The following is a 23,168-nucleotide window of genomic DNA, read 5'->3' as shown; positions in this document are numbered from 1 at the left end:
GCTTTAACTGAGGATAATCAATAAATTTAATGTCTCCTAAATTAGTAATCTACATTCAAACATAGTTGTGAGCATAATGAAAGATAGCTTTTTCAACCATCTCAATAGTTTGATTCAGCTGTATTGTAAAAGGTGGACTAAATAGGAGCTTTGTTACCATGGTTACGGATACTCAGATATTAAATTTACATTTAATTTTATACATTAACATATGTTTAACTTTATTATTCAAACAATAACTGCTTTCACCGATATCTTTACCGGTCAAACAATAATTGTAATTGAGACTTATATTTATGACAGCGAATCATAGGTTGTACCGATATTTCGGTATCTGATATTAACAATATAACGTCAACCGTTTGAGTTTATTAGCCATAATGCCCTTTATCGCCTGTGAACAGCGCTTGGGACTGCTTGTCACACCGATACGAGCTTGATGATAGATGTATGCGAAAAACTACTTAATTTACATACATATAATTCAACCATTAAGAACTGATATTATCTTTGGTAGCTTAGATTTTTCGTGTATTAATACCACCCGTTGTTTTATGTCCAATCATAAAGAAATAACAAAGCAAATAGAAAAGTACTTGAAAAAGTTTCGTAGTATAACGATTGATTTATTTATTCCAAATTCGACATTGTTCCCTTTGAAATAGAGACTCTTGTGCCGTGGGCTTCAAGTGCACAGGCGCTAAATAAAGATTTAAGTTGACGCCTGGTAGATAGTACTGATCACTCCAGAGCTAGTGCCTTCTTGGTTCAACGTATAAGTATCGCAATACAGCTGCGGAAATTCTGTCAGCGTACATTGCCAAAGTACACTGCCACAGGGACCAAACTATTTAAATTTGTTTTTTTAATTTTTATTATTACTTGGTAGGTTAAGAATATAAACTATATAATTAGTAAAATGTACATGATTTATCTAAATCGGGACAAAAAGCTTATCTTTATTATCGAAATATGAAAGACTTTTTTATGCTTAAATATATTACAGTGTAACAATTGCTCACTTCTTATATAAACCATAAAATTGATATTCCTATATCTTAGCAATTTGAAACAAAATTGGATCTTTTGTTTATTGAATCCATCATAACATTACTGTACACGCAATGTTTTGATTGGAATTCCTTGCCATGATAGCCAATTAAGAAATCAGTACATGTATACAAGTAATAATGTTAACATTTTATTTGAATTATTACTTATAGATAAATTTTTACTTGTTGCAATATTGGTCTAGCCAGATACAGATTTAGAGGCGACCTTAGGGCAAGAAAGGAGGCCCCAAATTATTTTCTAAATAAAATGAAGAATAAAAATTGAGTTATGTTTTTCAATTAATAATTTATCATAAAACGAGGATTATTTTAGTATTCAACAACATTTAAAATATATCAAAAGAAAATTGGTTTACTAGCGTTGACCAGTCGGAGTTTAAAACATTTTTATTTCCGAAGTCTCTATTGTGGGGACCCCAAGCCACGGTCGCCCTCCACTAAATTCGGCCGTGGGTCTAGCAAGTTTTTTTTGTTGAGGTAGTAAAAATTATAAATACAAATATTTAAGAGTTTTTTTTTGTTTAATTTTATTTAGTAATAATTATAATAATAAAATTATTTCTCCCATATAAAATTTGCTATAAACAATATTACATATTATGTTAAAAGTAAGCGTTCATTTTATTTGTATATTTAAATGGTTAAAAAATTAACGATGTACCAATGTGCACCTTGATGGGCTTGAATTGTAAACCTTTTTTTTTTAAATATAATAATTCTAGATAATTCCCCGACTATGTAGTCGTCGGAGTTATTTAATAGCTTACGTATGGTATTCCTAACCCGGATGATTAAATACTTCTATCTATTTCTATTAACAACTTTTCAATATTTAAGAGTTGAGAGCCATAAGTTACATAAGCTTAGCTGAAATCTAACGCTTAAATCGTTGTTTTACTGCCGTTACTACTTCTTCTACTATACTATAAATATAAAAACTTTAACGTTTAGTAATTTAACTTGCGTTATCTGTTATTTGTATTTGAGAATACTTATTGCTTACAGTATTACCTCGCTGTAGACCGACGATAAAAGCATGCTCTGAACAGATGATGCAGATAGAGCAGTGTTGACCTACTGCCATTGAGCGACTCTCGAAAAGATCGTAGGTTTGATTCTCGGCTTTTGCCCTACAGAAATTCTATAACAACATTTGCTCGTACGATGAAGGAATGAGAGAACCGGCATGCCTTAGACCCAAAATGACGACGGCGTGTATCAGGCTATATAGTCTATTAAAAAAACAAATCATCACAAAACAGATACATTAAATATTTAGTTTTTATCTGCACACCTGAGAGTTTTTAGTGCAAAAATGTATTAAAAGGCTTAATAGAAAAAGACTGCTAAACAGAAAATAATCGCTAAGTTATACTATAAAAATCAATATCGATTTGCAAACTGCAAGGTGAAACCGATTTTCACCAATGTCGTGGACATTAAATGAAGAAATAATTTATTATTAGTTCGGACTTTTATGGATACAAACGTATAATGACGAAAAATATTATTCATTGTAAATAGTGTCGTATTTTTCTGTGAACGTGTTTTTACTTTAAAAAAACCGCGTTTTTTTAATGTAGCCCAGTCAATACAATCATCACAGTTTTAACACAGTACTCATTCGCTACTTCCTCGCAAATTGTTTAATCTGTGATGTATAGTAATATGTGGTAGGAGGTGACAAAAGGAGGTTTTCATTTGGTCTGTATTTGATTTAGTTTAAATAAATATAACAACAGAAAAATTTAAGATATATTGAGATGATCTTTTGATCAAAATCAGTTGGGACTGTTCTCTAGTCTGATTTTCAAAAAAATCAGATGAGTAGTATTTGAGATAAAAGCAACTGCCAACTGTCAATCATTTCAGTTCACATATTTTCTTCGTAACAGCCACTATCGTGTTCTTACCATAAAACGTGTTCGTACCTTTCCAGTAACTGGAATACAGACAAACACTGGTTCAGCGGTTATGCAATGCATTATTATTATTAGCCAGTTACCACTGGGTACCACTTCAAAGTTACCCGCTTTTAGAGTTAACTACCAAAAAACAACCTAACGCTTAGAACTTTAAAAGTTTCTAAAACGTTTCAGCTATAATTTGATCGTCATAAAGAGAGATAATTATTTATTAAAACCCTTAGGGCAGACACACTTGGCGCTTGTCCAGTTTATTACTTCACTTAGGAATTTACGATCCATCAACTTTAACAGCTATTTTATGAACGTTAATCAAATTGTAGTTATTAAGAAAAAATATTTGTAAAAGTTTTCTAATTGGTCTGAGGACCTGGAATTACTGATAGAAAAACCTTTTTCATAGAATAATAATTCTAAATTTCATTTTTTTTGGAAAACATTATGCTGAGAATGTCACTTATTAATATTGTATATTTATAACACGACGCTATTACACGACGACAAATCGAATAGATTATTTTATTATTTGTTTATAAGTATGTAAAAATATATTAATTATTAAACTAATAAACGTTAGACTAAAGTAAAATTAAAATAAAGTATGACATTTATATAATAACAAAAAATATTTAAATTAAATTTATTTAAATTTACTTGCATTTAGAATTTAAAAAACAAGCAAGATTCACTGTTATGACAGAGCCTAGTGGAGATTAACGAGAAAATTCCAGGTCAATAAACGGAGGGTAGATTAAAAAAGTTTTGACCGATACCCGGGAACATGGTTATTGAGAAGCAATTTAAACTAGAATGAACAATGAACTCCTGTACCTGAAGCGCTGATTAAAGGAAAATTAAATAATGAAATATCTAGCAGTTAACATTATTCGATCAAAGTGTCACCACTGTGGTAACTTGAATATATAATAGTTCCCTTTGGTTACAACCGAGTTTATTTAAGACTGAGCACGGGACCATTTAGGATTTGTTTAAATCTATGTATATATATATATTATATATATACATAGATTTATAATAATTTTTTTAATACTATAAATAACAAATAATATCTATAGAATCAATTTGGTAAATTCTTACAACGAAATATTTACACAGGTTAGTATGTTTCAAAGTAAGAACATGTAAGAAGTCAAATTTAGATTTTATTGAAAATGCAAGGCATGCAGGACCAATTCCTATTTCTGACACGCTAATTATAACAAAAGTTAATTAAACAACTGTCAAAAACTTACCCGCATCTCAGGTTATTGCGACGAGAAATCGCCGCCGTGTTATCGTAATACCAATCGTTAATTAGGTATAAATAAAGACAAACGTGTTACTGATAGAAAAATAATAATAATTGATATAATTATTATCATAATTGCATAAGTTTAGTTTTAATAATTTACTAGTAGATAAGATTAACATTCACAGTCTAAACTTGTATATTGAAATACGGTTTTGAAAAAACATATGACTTATTTTGCTATAATAATAATTGTATAGGGTATATTGTTATATGATCCCTATACATTAGAGACACAATAGGTTGATGTTATCTTATCACACAATAAATCTTAATGTTATGTAAAATGTGTTATAATTAAAAGTTTTGAGAATGAACTAGGACTCGCGGCAGTCCTAATTCATTCAATTTCTTAAGCACAAATTCAGCCCCTCATGGAGTACACAGTACAGTTCTCATCACTCCCGCCCCAGTACCCTAATTTATTCGCATCCAACGCAAAGCGGCTCGTCGACTTCTCCGCTCTTGGCTTGATCCTTGGCATTGCGCTGAGATGTCCCTCAGAATCTTCAACTGCATTTATGATAGGGAAAAATGAAAAATAATCGGACCTGCGGCTGAATTCCATCATCATAATAGACATAGACACATCATAATTGCAGAATGAGAAAATGCCTGTTCTTGAAAAAAAAGGGGATTCACCTCTATAACTTCGAAAAATGAGAGAGAAATCCTGAATATGGAATATTTACATTTAAAGGCGGGTTTGTATTTTGGCAATCACAATTCGATAGCTTTGAACAAGACAGGCAATAACACCTTTTTTAATAATAAAAATATTTTTGTACTCAATTTTTAGCCATATTCCGACGTATTCAGCCGCTTTCAAAAAACATAACGTGTTGTTTTTTGCAAAAGCACTCTACTATTCATTCTACTATTCATAGTATTTCGTTCAATACTAATAAACCGGCGAATACGAAAAAATCTCGACCTGCACTAGATAGACTTAAATCAGGTTAAAACGTAGCAGTGTTTGCATTTCTGTAGAATGTAACAACCACTGTAATTTCGCTATTCAACTTTTCTGCTTAGCACTCTCACGGTGTAAAATGGAATTTTTAATTTCAGATAAGGAGAATGTACTACTATTTTATCTGTGTATGCGAGAGTTTACAGTCAGTCAGTCAGTTTAGATTTACGTAATAAAATTGTTACGTAAGAATTAAAAATAATTCGTGTCGTAGATTTTTCGGACGATGTGCGTAGCATTTTTATTGTTATGCCGAAATAGACATAAAATATTTGAAAATATCGGAGCCTCCACATCTTAAGCAATACGTGTAACTTATATTAATTAAGTATTTCACGTCATTGATATACTTAAGTTATTACAGTCAGTTAGTCAGTTTAGATTTATGTAATAAAATTGTTACGTAAGAATGTTTATTGCAAATATTAAATATTATGCCTATCAGTTCTCATGTATACACAAATAACTATGTAGTCTTAAAATAATTCGTGTCGTAGATTTTTCGGACGATGTGCGTATATTGTACGTAGAATTTTTATTGTTATGCCGAAATAGACATAAAAGATTTGAAAATATCGGAGCCTCCACATCTTAAGCAATACGTATAACTTATATTAATTAAGTATTTCACGTCATTGATATACTTAAGTTATTACAGTCAGAAAAAGCACGAATATGCTTTAAAGATTTGCGAAATAAACTTCATTTAATCATTAATATAACTAGATGTTTCTCTTTAATAAAATGTTCGACGAACATCGTAAATACAAAAACGTGTACGTTGCAAAATCTTCACAATCCAAGTTTTACATTAAACTATATTTCAAATCGATGAATAATATAAAAATATTCCAGAGACCCTCTCGGATGATGAGGAGATCGTCTTGGATTGAACCTTGAACATTTTTATTTTTTGTAGCGTTCTGTCAATTTTTGGGTTTGAGCCATGCCGGTATCCTCAAGATGTTTGCCTTTACCGTGGAAATAATTATTGGAGTATACACACAATAGAAAGTAAATCCATCCGTGTACGTACTCCAATACTGCTTAGATATTCTACTAATTTATTAAAATATGATTTGCAAAATACATATAAATTGCATACAAGATACCAGAGCGGACACAAAAACTTTTCAATAATCAGACGCTAAATATAACGCAAGATTAAAATAGTTCCAAATTTTCAGAAAATGCACTGAAGGTTAGGCCATTAAGTGAAGTGCTTGGCACTCAGCTAGGTCAAGCTGTAACTTGACATTAATTGCTCGCCGATCACGATAATAATTAATGACTACAAGTGATATTTGGTGTTTACGTTTTGTTTCTATGTCAATAATATCAATAACATTTATAAACCCTAAGTAATATTTATGTAGCGTTTAAGTGAAAAATCGGTGCATATCGACTTTAATATAACACGATTCATAATACATAACCCGGGATGGCTGAGCAAGAAATAGTGATGCGAAAATTGCAAAAGATTTAAAAGCCTCGCTTGCTATGCAATAACGCTTTCTAGGTCAATGACTACAGGGCGTGTGTATACATGTCCATTCTAGTTAGCTAAGGGTTAGATGTAACGATGAGCGGAGAGCGATTTTATTAATATAGTTAAGCATACTTTTTTCAATCCTGTCGAGAAACCGACTCAGACATATATCTGTCTCAATTTTGTTTTCCAAAAAAGTTTCAATGGGATCAAGATTTAATGTTACAATTTAATTGAGTCTATTATACGTATTTTTATGAATGGCAGTGCTGTTTGGCATTTGTCGTGAATAATTCAATAATCATGTTTTCGGTGATTCTCTCGTAGCCATATGTTTTGCGTCTACAAAATAGCTAAGATTAATTTACCTAAATTTTAATTACAATGTGAGAGTCACTTGTTATTTATTATAATAGAGTGTCGTCGGCCATGAATGTATTAACCCATTGTTAAATATAAATTAAATAATCGCTTCACTCTATGCCATGTTCGTAGTTTAAGTATCAAGGTGACTCCATATTTTAGGCGCTGGATTTACTTCTCTTTGGGCGAATTCGGCTGGAAAATACTTTGTTTTTCATCTCTCGTTAGGTGATTGCTATGTAAAAGAAATATTACACGATAGTTATGGCTGTACTTTGAATCAATAAACGGGTGACACGTTGATAGAACTTCAGATCGGCGTAAGATTTTTCTTGTCAAAAAAGTAAATGAATGTAATTTTAATAGAAATATTTGCCTTTACGTAACACCAAAAATTACGAGCTCCTACAACTAATCATACAAATCAAAGTGAAAGGAGACCTGGCCGCAGATGCACGTCTTGGCTGAAAATTCTAAGACAGTGGTTTGATCAAAGCACCAAGTCATCATTTAGAAGCGCGGCATCCATAATTAAGCTAGCCGTGATGATCGCCAACCTTCGCAAGGAGATTGGACTATATGAAGAAGATATACCTTTGCACTGCATCTTTAGTTTTACTTTACTTAGAAAAGCATCAAAATTCACCTAAGAAACTTCATCGGGGTAATCGTGTATTTTCTTAATAAAATTACGGACTTAGTGACACCAATAAAGAATATTTTAAGGGCATAAATGTTGGCTTATGAAGACTGCATGTCTTTGCAGAGCTTATATTTAAATTAAATTTTCACCCTCATTATTTAAGTAATCTTTTAATTTAAATAATTGTGTTACACCGTTTATCTAAACCGCTTTTCAATGGATTAAGGCTTTGTACTTAAACATTCTATATAAATCTATAAAACACTACTTTTGTGGTACCATTTATTATATGACGATTTATTCTCATTTCTGCGCAAATAATCATCTTTATGACTCGCGTTATTGCCTTATTTACGTATGAAAATGTATTTTTGCTGATTCCATTTCGAGTTTATTTTCGTAACGGTACATTTGTGGATAAACATTGCGAATATTATACAAAATACTTTTCGCCTCCAAAGTTATATGCAATTTAACATTCCTAGGTATTAGGAACAACAAGCACAAAAAGACAATAATAAGTAGGCACAGAGCTATCTATTATATACCTCATTTCAGTATTTTTAGTACAAAAAAAAACTGACATTTATTTCATTTATATTTGTCATATCACTTTTGTAGAAAGACTCGCAAAAAGAATTAATAGCCAATTACTAAGCCAAAATTTATTTCTTACTTCAATTTTCTACAGTAGAACAAAAACAGATTAATTTACCTGTACTAAAATATTCACTTTTATATATGAAATCAAATCAAAACAAATCAATGTGTCCCTTAGCCATCCATCAGCCCTTCGTGACACAGAATATTTGATTTTAAGAGTGTTCAATTTCTTGTTGCTCAGTGCTTATAAAATAGTATCTGCTTTCCATATTTAAAAGATAATATCAATTTTTAAGGACGTGTAAATATGCTCAATAGTTTTAATTAACAATATAAATAAAAATAAAGTAGCCTGTTTTCGAGTCCTACACACTAAGTTTATGTTATTATATATAGTACCTACGCCGGAGTGAAGGCCTCCTCCAAATTCTTTCATTGTTTCTCACCTTCGCTACTATGTTCCAATCTTTTCTTGCTATCTCTTTTATTTTATCTTTCTCTTCCCACTGGGTCATTTCGAAGTAAGGATCTTTTTGACAAATGTCTATTTTATTTAGAACATTTAAATTAATAATCTAGATCTTCGTAGCACCAATTTTTTTAATTCGCCTTATCTATATGTATATAAGGGTATGTATATAAGAATTGGTATATAAATAGGATTTACTAATTATTTCCCATTGCATAGATCTTTTTATATATGTTCTAATGTTACATTTATTTCGCTTTGTTTTTGTTGGAACGTTTCCCTTTGAGGGAAGTTTCTCAACGTAAGTTGAGGAAGAAATTACAGTGTATTTTTTGCGGCTGAGTAAATTACTAACCAATAGTATTAAACCGTTGAATGGCAGAGCAAATAATCTGTTTTGCGGCGATAGCGTGATTCCCATTTTCTCTAAGTCACGCACTACAATCGTTGCTGGAATGCATTTACACAGAAATGTAACGACAAGAAAGCTTTTGTATACAAAAAAATACACACATTACTTTGACGAAAATTATTCATAAATCACTTCCACCGTGGGATAGAAATGTGTATGGAATATTTGCAAGCAATATTATGGTATTATGTGGGATTTTAAATATAAAGGATTAGCTGATTTCGGTATAATTTGTAAGAACCTCATAACATTAAATAAGTGTTTCGTTGCTATTTCTACCGAAGGACATCAAAAATACAATTTTTATGTTGGATATATAATATGAATATAAACAGACCATAGATTCCAGAAACAAAACCTAAATTAATAATAAAGATATTCAAGACTTTCTTCGTGAAAGAAATTTATGTATTATTTGTGACTAGGACAACTACTTAATAATCACTAGCGTAATTCTTTTACGCGTAAAAGAGTATCAAGATACAAAATATTTTCATTAGGTCTTCGTATATTTTTCTGTTCCAGCCCCACTTATATTATGAAAGCATGGAGTCGACAAAGACATTCTCTATAAATAAATCTGGTTCATATTATCACAAAATATAATCGGATTATTTTCGGAAATTATGTGTGTGTCCTTTTTTCTGTTTTCTACAACGTTTAAAGCCGTACAAAATTTACTTTTACATCAATAGATTTATTATATACTAATGTTAATAAAATATATACAACAACTTTTTATGCTGATGTTTTAAAAAGTATTCTACAATAAGTTTATTCATAAGGGAAATTAGGTTTTCTGGAATTGCTCTATTTCTGAATTTTGTTGGTTTCTTCAATAGGCGGAGACAAAGCTCAGTCCAAAACTTAGAATCGATATTTATTTCTCAATTATCACTCAATGGCGCTACAACCTTTTTTAGGTCTGGGCCTCAGATTTCTGTGTCTGTTTCATGATTATTTCTTAATCGAATAGGCAAGAAAGTGATCAGCCTTCTGTGCCTGACGCATGCCGTCGACTTTTTGGGTCTAAGGCAAGCTGGTTTCCTGGCGATGTTTTCCGTTTGAACTAATGTTGAATGCACACATAGAAAGAAAATCCATTGGTGCACAGCTGGGTACCGAACCTACGACCTGAGTCTGATTTAAAACATTGATATATTAATGTAGACACTAACGAGCAACTCTAGTACCCACAAGTCATGAAAAACTCGAAAGAAAACAATTTTTTAACCGGATTAAAACTATTTGTATTATTATACAATTCAAATTTTTCCAACGTTTCGCAACGTGCTTTACAACGTGCGTGGTCGCGGTGACTGAAGACAAAAGGTGTTGAATATCAAAAGTATCACAGCTGTAGAGAAAGTTGCGTTATCCGTATTAATTTCCCCGGAGTTGGTATCGACTAAAAGATGACGGGTTTTTACAGAAATAACTCACGGTGTTCTCTATATATAATAATACAAATAGCTTTAATCCGGTTAAAAAATTGTTTTTCTTTCAATGTGTAAAACCTATGTTAACCAAAGACAACACTACATGAAAAACTTATTCAAGTATAGCTTAAAACGGTGTAACTGACGTCCATTCCCAAGACATTAATTTAGCATTAGCTACGAAATAATGGTATAAGTTTTTGTTGTATTCAGCAGTTTAAGCCAGGACACGCGACACCGGATTTACAAGTCCTGTATGGTTGTTTGTCACGACATTCGTTACGGTGTAACAAAAATATACTAATCATCTTATTATTCCATTGCCGTTTCGTTGGTTCTCTAATTAAATTTCCGGTATCCAAGCTGAATCAAAAAAAAATTATGGTTGTAATAATTATTGTCAGAGTATGTTATTAAGGAAAATTTTAACTGCTTGATTTCATAAATCAGCAAAGTATCGAATTATTACAAACTATTTTTTATTATTATTATTATTTTATGTAACAGGAGGCTCACCTGATGTTAAGTGATATGACTGCCGCCCATGGACACTTACTTACGATGCAGGACTTTAGTGTTGAGAGTCACAGTAGGTCTTTTCTTAGATTGGGTGGCTTTACAAACCGATATGAACTCCAACAGATGAATTGCATTTAATCAAGTTTTACGTTTTCATTTATTCAAAAAGTCTACGCGCTTCGCATACAAAATCCGAGGAACGTCTACGAAATTTCCTTTGTAGAGTAACTTTACCCAGAGAACGTCAATTACTTTACTTGATTCTCCGAACTAAGTTACCCTTGTATGTAAACACAGTTCTAGCTGATATCCATCTTTTCCACATTATATTTTATTGTATTTTTATATGTTTAGAGGTCTATATGTATTAGTAACTAAAACACCACAAATTATTGAAATTTTTTTTTTACATACATGCATCCTGCTCGAGAAAATTTTGTGGAGAGCAGCACATTTAGGTGCATACTCGTCACTCCTGTAAAAATGCTTCATTTAAGATGGCCATATTTTTATTGTAAATACTTACTGTATAAGTGCATCTTTTGAAGTATATATAGAAGATAATTTTATTAAGACTCATATTTCAATCTTCTTTTTTTGCCTCACCGTCACTGGAGGAAGGCCGTCAGTTTCTTGAAGCCTGTCATGTCCTGTGGCAGATGGACAACTCTTGCGCAGTCACAATACCCCACTAACGTTGCGAAGCCGTGATTTCTTCCTTCTACCACGCCGTTCCTTACTGGAATAAATTAATTTAAAGATAATACATTATATTAGACAAAGTAAATATATAAATACTTATAAAATACTCGATAAATATTTTTAAATGTTCACAAGGATTAAATAAATAAATTCTCCGCTACTCTTTTTGATCGCCAAGTTTTTTTTTTTGTATTACACAACGTTTGTAAGGAGCTGCAACCATTACACCATGTTCCACATGACATCAGCAGGAGGCATGGTGCATTATAGTTAACATTTAAAGAATTCATAAGCCGTATTGGTTTGTTATGTTTTAAATGTAAACATTTCACATAGACATTTCATAGACAATTAATAAAATATATATTGTTTGGATATTAGGATGGAACACTGTTGGCCTAGTGGCTTCAGCATGCGATTCTCATCTCTGAGGTCGTAGGTTCGATCTCCGGCTGTGCACTAATGGATTTTCTTTCTACGTGCGCATTTAACATAAGCTCGAACGGTGAAGGAAAACATCATGAGGAAACCGGCTTGCCTTAGACCGTTGCCTTAGACGGCATGCGTCAGGCACAGAATGCTGATCACCTACTTGCCTATTCGATTAAAAAATGATCATGAAACAGATACAGAAATCTGAGGCCCAGACCTAAAAAAGGTTGTAGCACCATTGATTTATTTTTTTATTTTATTTAGATGGAACATCTCTCATTTTAAGTACTCTTTTCCTCCCTAAGTTATGGGCTTTTCACAATGAGTAAGTCCTTCGTACCTTTTAAAATTCGTCAGGTTAGAAGCTACTTATTTTTATATTGTCGCGCCTTAAAGTAATGGGAACCTTTTTGTTAATTTGAAGCTTGCGTAATTTTTTATGGAGGTACTTTGGATGTATATTAAAATCAAAAAAATGTTTTTTTTTTACAACATATTAGCGTATTATTTTATTATCTAGACACCAAAATTATTGCACTTACTAAAGCTATTAACTATTTTCATGATTAACACATTACAAAAGTCATACTCATTTACGTATTTTAACATGTAATTATAACAGTATTTTTAATATTCCATTCATTTTTTATAGTTACTTCATAAAGTAACGATCAATGACAATATTTTAATCAAATAATGGGTCCTTAAAAATTATCCTGTCTGCAGTTTAAACAATTTGGATCGATTCCAGAATAAATGAGGGCAAACATCTGCTCAACATAATTTTAGGATATTAATATCATGTTAATGTTATGTTTTACGTCAAAATAATATAATTATACGTTTTATGGAAGAAGACGATGTACATAATTGTGATGTTAAAGGGCAGCTCGACAGTACTATACGCTATATTGTCTAACAATAATAATCAAATAAATTCATTATTAAACCAAACTTAATATTAGTATTTAAATTCCTAATTTTCCATGAAAGCAGTACTTATTATATTACTTTTGGGCAATATACTGTATAATACTATCGGCCTTATGGTAATAAATATAAATAAAACGATAAATACGGTGGTTCAATGTTTATAAATATTTTTACATGGAAAAAATAATCGTAGCCCTAAGAAAGACGGTAAAAGAAATAGACTTAACGCCAAGGCCGTTAAATCTTTCAAGTAAGAACCAAGAAAAATAAACAGATGTATCCTACTGCATAATTAACAGGTTTTAGTTACATATTTCGTGAAAGTTTTGGCGTACATTTGTCAATATACGTGTATGTTTATAACGATGTAGTGTTTTGGAGCACGTGAGTATTACTTTTTATACGTAATATTGGCTCATTATATTCGCAATTAAAATGTTTATTATGATGATGATTTAATCCAATAAATAATATTCAAATTAGTTCTATTAGATTTCCATATTTATGAAAAATATTTCAAATAAATAGTGTGGTTAAGATTTTGTTATCGCAACAGAATAAATACAACTTCAGAAACATCCTCAATACTTTGTACTCGATAACTTTTATCAACTACGAAAATATACAAAAGATATCTGACCTCAACTTGGTTTAATATATTATATGTCAAGTGACATAATACATAGCATCTATATATCATGGTCTAACTCCTGGACGGAGACTTATTGACGGAATTTCCTTCATTGCTATGCTCGGCGCGCGACACAATTTGCTAGCTATGCCGGTTATGGCAGTACAGTCTGGAATAAAACGTTTATTTAACATATATATTAAGGTATATGTCAAAACTTCATCAGTCTTTTAATGATCAAAGTAGTAAAGAATATTTATTTGGTATTGTTTAAGTTAGAAGTAGCATAAAAATTCAGATTATACACTGTTTTTTTATACCTAGATGTTTGCATACTTAAAACATCTCTCTTAGTTGTATGATCACTATTCTAGTATTGAAGCATTAATTTAAGTGTAAATGTGTGTAAATATATATTTTAATATGAAAAGCATTCTTTAACCTCGAAAACTATGCAGCTAAAAAGGGTTTCCATTACCTCTATTTAAATTAAAAACTTTGGGCTGACATTAACTGAACGACAAAGAATTTAATTAAGATTTGAATTTATTAGTTAATTTTGACAACCACAATTTTAATCCGTACTAAAATAATTTTTACTAATTACGTTTAACCATTAAAATTTAGTAGAACATGGGCGTTTGCAGAACATGAATGTAAACAATGAAATACGCAACGTATAAGACACGATTGCCATTAAGAAGTTGGATCAGTTACAGAAATACCGAACAATTTAGCCAATTTATGGTAGCGATAAAATATTATATTTATTGAGTTCGTTCATGAAAACTTGGTAAATATGTGATCTTAATAGACGTAGAATTACGGACTTCCATTCCTCTCTATTTCCTCTCAGTAGATTTAGCAGAGTTTCTTTATTGCATTTTGTACACCAGCTTATAGAAAATATATTTTGGAATTAAATCGAAGGGGTTCAAATCCGATTTTCACTTGTCACACAAAACTGACGCTTATATTATTCTAAAAACCTACGCTGTGCTAACTAAAAGGAATCGCGTGTCATTCTCATACTCATTAGCTAGAACTCTAGTGGCTTTCAAAAATCAATTGTTGTGATTCGAAAAGTTTTGATTGGACGCAATTTTGAGAGGAAATTGCATATTAGGCTGCATCCGGCAGCTGGGTACGGGTGAGAATTAGAGATGCTGGATGCGTCAAAACCTTTTTATACTTGTATAAAGTAACGAAATGTTATTAAAATTGATACCTACTACATTTTACGTCGTGTCTCACATTCGAAGCGATTAATATTAGCCACGAAGATCGAATCGACGAACCACTATATAAAGTCGATTGTTATAACTATATAATGTCGTCGTCTGGCATTTGGATTTTATTTTAAAATAAGTCAGTAAACACGTCCGAAAGTCTGAACTCAACAATCGATTAAACACACTATTGACAGATTTGACACATTCACAATTTACAACCTGTCAGATGTTTATGACATTGCGTTGTGTTGCCATTCTAATAAAACTCCGTGTTCCTTATTACATTATATCTGACGGCCATACTGATTACCAACGCGCTTTGGCGTTGCTGCCGGGTGTCAATACAGCCTAATTAGCGTTCGACCACGCAAAAAATAAGTATAACGTTTAACAGCTTTTAATTTTACACCAATCAAGCCTTCAGCATATTACCTTATTGCACAGGAAAGCGTTAAAGATTCATCACATTGACAATTTATAACCCGTAAAATGATTATGATTTTTCGCCTTGTTGCCCTTCTAATAAAACAAATGACGTCACGTTGACTTATTAAATCTACCTGATATTTCTAATTATCGAATAAAAGACAAAGCATCAATAACATTACTTTTAAAAAGAAATGTTCAGGATTTAAAAGAGTGTTTTAAAACTTAATAAAACTTTCATGTAGCATTCAAAATTCCACATTGTAATATTTTCGTTCTGTTTGTTACATTAACTGCAAAAGTTAACTAAACATACTTTCGAAATTAGTTTGTGTTTGAGTAATCCCAAGTATAACTGCTAGCAATTATACCAAGTTTATTTACTGATATTTATAGCAAATACTTTATATTTGTTTTCATTATTTATATTTATTTATCATTCCTACTACAAATAATTCCTTGCCTTACTTGTCCTGCTACAAATAATTCGACAATGCATTAATTTGTGTACCTTACTTTAAGAATAGTTTAATAAAAGGTAATGGTAAAGTTTAATGAAAATGTAACTTAAAATTTGATTTTGTTTATCTTCGTTAACAATGTACAAAGCCGGATTATAACAATAAGATTTATGACGTGTTTCTCTCAGTAATTTCTTGTTTACCAGCGCTAACTGAGCCACGTGGATCATCTAGTATATAATCTTTGTATCTATAAACACCGGAGGACAGTTGTATAAGTTTAAATAGGATTTTCCTGTCCGCAACGTCCCGGTTTGTTTTAAAACGAGATAAAATGTCTAAGCGTACCCAGACATTTGTTTTTATTTTTAGTATGGCTTAATCTATGGAGCTGGATAAAAAGTCCGTTGGAAGAGAAATATATACAAAAATCATTATGCATATTAAACTATATATTGTTTCCTCTCTCGCTCAATCCACTCTCATGACATTCACCATGTATGCTCGTGGGTTATGGGTACTTTTGGTATTTGGTAAACCACCTAAGGATTTCCTTTCGTATCCTCCTACTGCGTCCTCTTCTATACCACCTCATATACCTCACTATTACTTATACTATCACGTAATGTAATTTAACGCTCTAATTTCAACGGCATTTATTCAACATTCCCACACCCAACCTAAACTAGGCAATAAAATATTACTTAACCTTTATAAATATTAGTATTCCAATAAATATTTCTTTTACACCAGTATATTACTCCGCGCATTGTGCAATCGAAACTGCGTTTTAACCTCCGTAAGGATAACCTTCCTCCGCTCCCTGTCCTATGCCACTTTCCACAAGTTCCAGGCTTTCATTTGTAGCAGGTAGTCCTCCACTCTTATAAAAAAAATGGAAACTCACATATTAATATTTTAAAAAGTTTATCTACATTCATAATATATATAAGTCTACACTATAATCCCCTATAATATAAATCAACCACGATAACTATGTAGAAATGTGCGTTAGACGTCGCAGTCTTTACAAAAATGTATTTCAATTTCCCACCATAATAAATGTTTCATACAGGTGAAAATATTTTTGTAATGAAAACATGGACTAAAGACCACATTATGTAAATGGAATTTTAGCCTAAACCTAAATAAACCGCGTTTATGAGGTAATTTACTTAAAAATACGAAATAAATTTTCGGTTAGCGAATAAAAATTAATCTGTGGCTTAAAATTTAAAATAGGCCCTTCTTGGATTGAACGTTCCATTTTTAAAATGCGTTTATTTGGATAGGACTAAAATATGTCCTTTTATATTTACAAACGTTTCTTTCTTTAATTTATGACTGTCACTTATAAAATGTACTAACGAGAAGCTTTTTTTGTACTTGGTAACCGTTACAATAAATTGTTTCAGATAACTTAAGCGAAGTGTAAGAATGACGAGGACATAGAAAACAATGTGTACTACACTTGTTGAAACAAAAACCGAAAGAGTGAAAAAAAAAAGGATGACCGAATGAGAGAGCAACAATGGTGCCAATAGACAAAATCTATGGTGTTGAGGTCACCGTGAAAGTGAAGTGGGAAAGATAAAGGTACTATAATTACATTTAAGCGACGCTTTGAACATCCTTATCCTTCTAGGGTCGGCTTAATTCACTTTTTTGCTTATAGTCGCGCAAAATTCGATTTTCAATTTTCTTTGGAGACTCATATATTGTGTGAATTGGCACACTATAATAATAAAAAGCCTTTATTTCGGACTATTTTGTCCGAGAATGGGAGGCGATGTAACTATAGAAGCGGTGGAAAATTAAAGATAGTGAAATGATTTAATTGAAGAACATCTGATTACAAATCGACACTCCGCCATACTCTGTCTTAAAAAAATATTAACAGTTATTATCTGTAATTACTTGACATTGACGTATTCGTTTAGAAAGGTAATTCTGACATATTATAAAATAAAAGAATCAAACTTAAGTCTTGACCAAGCCGTGTTTGCAGTGCAACAACCAAAGTCCTATTATCAATAACAGTAAAAAGTTTATATAAACGATGTCACGGAGTATATGGGCAAATATAAATAAAACTGAGTGTACTTATGTACACGCGTTAGAAGTTAAACTTCCTTGGCGTAACAATATAAAAATCTTTTCAACAATTGTATTCTACCTTTGCAGAAAAATGACACTAACAATAGGAAATACTAAAATATTGACTATAGCTAACTTCAGGGTATCGTCATATCGTAAAAATTTACTTTTATCAGTTTGCCCTAACGCGCCAAAAGAAGTAAAATTTCAAAAAATCGCAATTCCTTTCATTTTATTACAATTTAAAATTCGAACAAGTAGCAAGCATAGAACACAGTTTACCACGCAAATTCAAATTATAACATGTTCGTTTGAAAGCGCCTACAGCATATTTAACTTATTTGATATGTTAGAGTTAATTATGAAATAATTATATAATGCATTATAGTGATGTACAAATAAGCCTAATGCATGTTACGAGTTGTCGAAATTTAATACTTTTCATTATAGTAATGTTCTACCAGCAATAGTTTTTAATAAACTGTTTATGTAAATGTTAAAGCGGTTCGTTTAAACAATATAATATATATACAATAGAATACACTATCGCTTTATTTTAACGTTATTAACCGAAAAATTCACGTCACTAACGCTCCAGTGCAATACGGCATTCGTGATTTACTTTTGTCTCCTAAGCAAAACAGAACAAGGAAGAAAGGCAGATACTAAGGTCAGTTCATCTCGGAGGTAAATAATGATATTACAATACTTTTCCATTCTAGGCTAGGCCTTATGGATCAAGTAAACGTGACAGTGAACGCAACAAACAACGCGACAGGCGTCAAAGATGAAGAATGGACGGACTCGGTGGCATTCAAGATACGGACCGCTATACTACTGCTAATCGTCATCATGGCTGTGCTTGGCAACTTACTGGTCATCGTCAGTGTTATGAGGCACAGGTATTACTACTCACATCTATAGACAACAGATATTTTGATATTAAATTTTATTAAAAAATTAAAAATTACTTTATTTGACTCAAAAAAACATTACATTTTGTACTTACATTCTAAAGGTTGTAAACATACAATAGGCCACGAAACGTTGAGATACAATATTAATTTTGGTTAACCTTAAACATAATATACTTCTATGAGCACTAGCGTTTAAACTAGGCCTAGTCTGTATCTTAAACGCTAGTTCCTTCCAGTGTCAATAAGAAATTGGTTAAGTTGTTTGTTATCAGATGTTTATTTATTTTATTGTTTATTAAACTAAATGAGGGTAGAATCTATTCAACTTGTTGCAATGGGGTAGACCGTAGTAAGTGTGAATGATGTTCTACTATTGACGAACTTAAACAGTCTGTTACCCAAAGCGTGGAAATGAACTATAATTGTTGTACCTACAGCTATATATGTTTTTAAAAAAGCTTTATTTACTGGTTTAACTTTTTTGATCAAGTGACTTCGTGAAATCTACTTGTAATAGTTTTGTGCCGTGCATCCCGCTCACGAGTATCACTGCAAGCATTTTATTTGTCAGTTACAAATCGCGTAATCGGATTACAAGTGCTTGGAATTGGCAAATATTTACGTCTAGCCTGAAAAAAGCATGCTATCATTGTATCATCATAACTGCTTCACGTTCAAAACCACTAAGATATAAAATAATTTTCTTAGTCTTAGAACTAAAAATAATCACTTTCTTTATTTATAGAAAACTGCGCGTAATCACCAACTATTTCGTCGTATCCCTTGCATTCGCTGACATACTGGTAGCGATGGTCGTGATGCCGTTCAACTTCAGCGTGCAATTCTACAACGAATGGATCTTCGGCACTGTCATTTGTGATCTGTGGAATTCATCCGATGTCTACTTCACGTCTACGTCTATATTGCATCTGTGCTGCATATCGGTGGATAGATATTACGCTATCGTTAAACCTTTGAAGTATCCCATCAAAATGACTAAAAAGGTTGGTTTTCTTCATTACGTTTGATATCTTAAAATTGACAACTAATTAAAATAAATATATTACAAGGCAAAGATTCGACAAAAGCGATTGTTAAATAATTTAAAGGCTTAAAAATATCCTTTACTTGAATGAATATACTTAAATATATAATAAATTTATATTTTATTATTATATAAAAACGACATTTATATGGCAACGCTATTATTCGTGGTCTTGGGTTTGTTCATATCATAATTTAATTCCTTAAATCTAGAGATAGTATCATAGACTTGACACAAAATATTTTACAATCTTAAAATAAAACTTAAAAAGGATTGCTTCGGCATCACAGCTTATAGCTTTTCAAAAGCTCAGCACTTGTTATAACCATAATATTATTTCAATAACTTGCTTTAATGTTTACATTAATTCAATTCCAAAGTTGATTTTCATCGTACTGTAAATACTGTCAAAGAAATCTAAGTCGGGTAAAGAAAACAGTATTAAGCTTTTAAGTCATCATAATTAATACATTTAAGCCGCAAAACGGACGAAGTTTAACACTTATTATCTTGTACTTTAGTGGCTTCTATAAACTGTGTAAACCCTTTAAATAAAAACTTCTTAAAAAGAATTACATTTAAACAAACGTAAGCTTTCTTTACAAACAGAGTATGATAAGTAATGAGTCGCCTTTTTATTCATACCACTTATTATGTGCTAGAGAATTGATTTATATTAAAAAATTTGAACATGGCTATTTCATTAAAGCCTTTCTAATAGACTTGCTGTCTATGTGTGCATCTGACACTCGCCCGTACGGTGAAGGATATCATTGTGAGGAAACCTGCATGGTCATACAAAAATCGACGACATGTGTCGAAGAAATATGAAAATAATAAATATCTTATTTCATATTGTCAAGACCCATAAGTGGTTGTAACTATTATTATTAGTTAATAAACAATATTATAACGCGTTAACATTTTTCCAGATGGCGTTTGTTATGTTAGCTGCAACGTGGCTGAGTCCTATAACAATATCATATGCTCCTATATTTATGGGTTGGTACACCACTAGTGAATACATCAGGACAAGAGTGCAAAACCAATGCGAGTTTAAAGTTAACAAGCCATACGCAGTCATATCAAGCTCCATTTCCTTCTGGATTCCTTGTACTATCATGATATTCACCTACTTGGCGATATTCAAAGAAGCAAACCGCCAAGAAAAAGCTTTACATGCACGGGCAGGCAATGCAATGTTAATGCATCGACATTCTAGAGAAGTTGGTGATAAGAATGGTGCACTTCACATTAATGCCACCACTCCCACCAAAGATAGAAATATCCTTAAAATGAAAAGGGAGCATAAAGCAGCCAGGACCCTGGGCATTATCATGGGAGCTTTTATTCTATGCTGGCTGCCTTTCTTCCTATTTTACTTGTCCACCTCGTTATGTGATACTTGTGAATATCCAGAAGTTTTGACTGTAATCATGTTTTGGACTGGTTACTTCAACTCCGCGTTGAATCCCATAATCTACGCGTATTTCAATAGGGATTTCCGAAATGCATTTAAGAATACCTTAGCCTGTGCGTTCTGTAGTTTCTGTCGTCGTAATTCGATGGACTCTGATGCGTTGGAGAGGCTGGACAGGCGTAGTTCGACTCAACTAAGAGTGCCAATCTCCTCAAGAAGACAATCAGATCTGGCATCTCTTTGAGTGTCGCCAAATTTTGATGTGACTACCGTTTGACGGGCCTAGTGAATCAACGAATATTACTGTACTTAGTGAAAATTTTAGTGAAATAAAAGTTCCTTTGATTGAAGATAATTTATTTTGTTGTAGATAAGTTGTTAGATGTAAGTGTGTGAGTTAATTTTAGTTTCATGTAAATACGTAATAAATGTTAGTAAGGGCGATTGCCAAATTGAGATTTGTATTGTTAGTTATAGAAATTTTATAGCTGTAATTTAATATAGAAAAGAAAATAAGCAATAAGTAGCTTAAATTTAGTTACCGTAATAGGTGTAATTACTGTTGAAAGACTTGAAATTTTCTGTTAATTAGGCGATTGTGTACAGAACGTTCGAGACAACCTAATTAAAGAGATTTAGGCAGAATATACTTGCGATTCTAATATGAATATTTTTAGTTGTATTAAAAATACGAATCAGAAAATTTATAAGTGAGACACATAAAAACTGATTATATATATATGATTTTTAGAATTACAGAGAATATAACTTATAAAAAATTAATCCTTAATCATAAACAAGTTTCGATCCCAAAACCATAGAATCTATATTCATAGTAACAAAATCAAAAGGTTAAAGAAGAGAGTAACATTTTTATATTAATTCTTGTGAAAATGGCATTGATTCATAGTAGAACAAATCCTTTATTTCTCAATGTTAGCGTAATGTTTTGTTCGACAAGTTGTAAAACACTGAACAAGCTAGTCTTTAGAAATGCTTTGTAAATATTTATACTGTAAATATTTTAAGAAAAAGACTTTTATTCGTGGTCAATCGCTCTTTACACTATATTTATTTAATCGGGTTCATACACGTACTATTAATATAACAATGTAATCCTAGTGATAGGTCATACGATCGAAGCTGTTTTTTTTAAATGTAATAAAATCCCAAGTCTAACATCATATACCGCACCAATACAAATTCATGGCAAAGTTAAAGTAGCTAAAAATCCTGCGCTTACTAGGTTTAGGCCCATGTGTATTAGTGCGCCAAGATTACGAGCCGATCCTGTTTTATTTTTAATTTTATAGGCGGCAAACGGGCAAGAGGTTCACCTGATGTTAATTGATACCCATGGACACTCACATTGCCAGAAGGCTCGCCAGTGCGTTGCCGGACTTTCAAGAATTGGTACGCTTTTTTATTGAAGGACCCTAAGTCGAATTGGTTCGGAAATACTTCAGTGGGCAGCTGGTTCCAGATGGTGGTGGTGCGCGGCAAAAACTGCCTTAGAAAACGGTTGTGGAACGACGGACGTCGAGGCGATACTGATGGTATTTTGTATTTTGCCCTGACGTCTGATAATGAAACTCAGCTATTAGCGTAACTAGGTTTAGCTAAAATACTAGGTAAAGGTAAAATAAAAAACTTGT

General features: G+C 31.9%; 1 protein-coding gene across 2 annotated transcripts in view; it reads left to right on the top strand.

The window, feature by feature from the left end:
• The window catches only part of LOC123720223 (octopamine receptor beta-2R), a 58,148-nt gene extending 35,294 nt beyond the window's left edge, over positions 1–22,854 (top strand). For both annotated transcript variants that reach the window (XM_045676761.1, XM_045676762.1), the window contains 4 exons: positions 17,450–17,630; positions 18,854–19,033; positions 19,794–20,052; positions 21,026–22,854. In XM_045676761.1, coding sequence (XP_045532717.1) covers positions 18,864–19,033; positions 19,794–20,052; positions 21,026–21,757 — 1,161 coding nt within the window. In that variant the 5' untranslated portion in view covers positions 17,450–17,630; positions 18,854–18,863 and the 3' untranslated portion in view covers positions 21,758–22,854. The remainder of the gene's footprint in view (positions 1–17,449; positions 17,631–18,853; positions 19,034–19,793; positions 20,053–21,025) is intronic.
• Positions 22,855–23,168: the final 314 nt, after the last annotated feature.

This window comes from Pieris brassicae, chromosome 2 (genome assembly GCF_905147105.1).
Source record: "Pieris brassicae chromosome 2, ilPieBrab1.1, whole genome shotgun sequence".
NCBI lineage: Eukaryota > Metazoa > Arthropoda > Insecta > Lepidoptera > Pieridae > Pieris > Pieris brassicae.
Note: the sequence above shows the minus strand (reverse complement) of the source record. Positions and strands in the feature narration are given on the sequence as shown.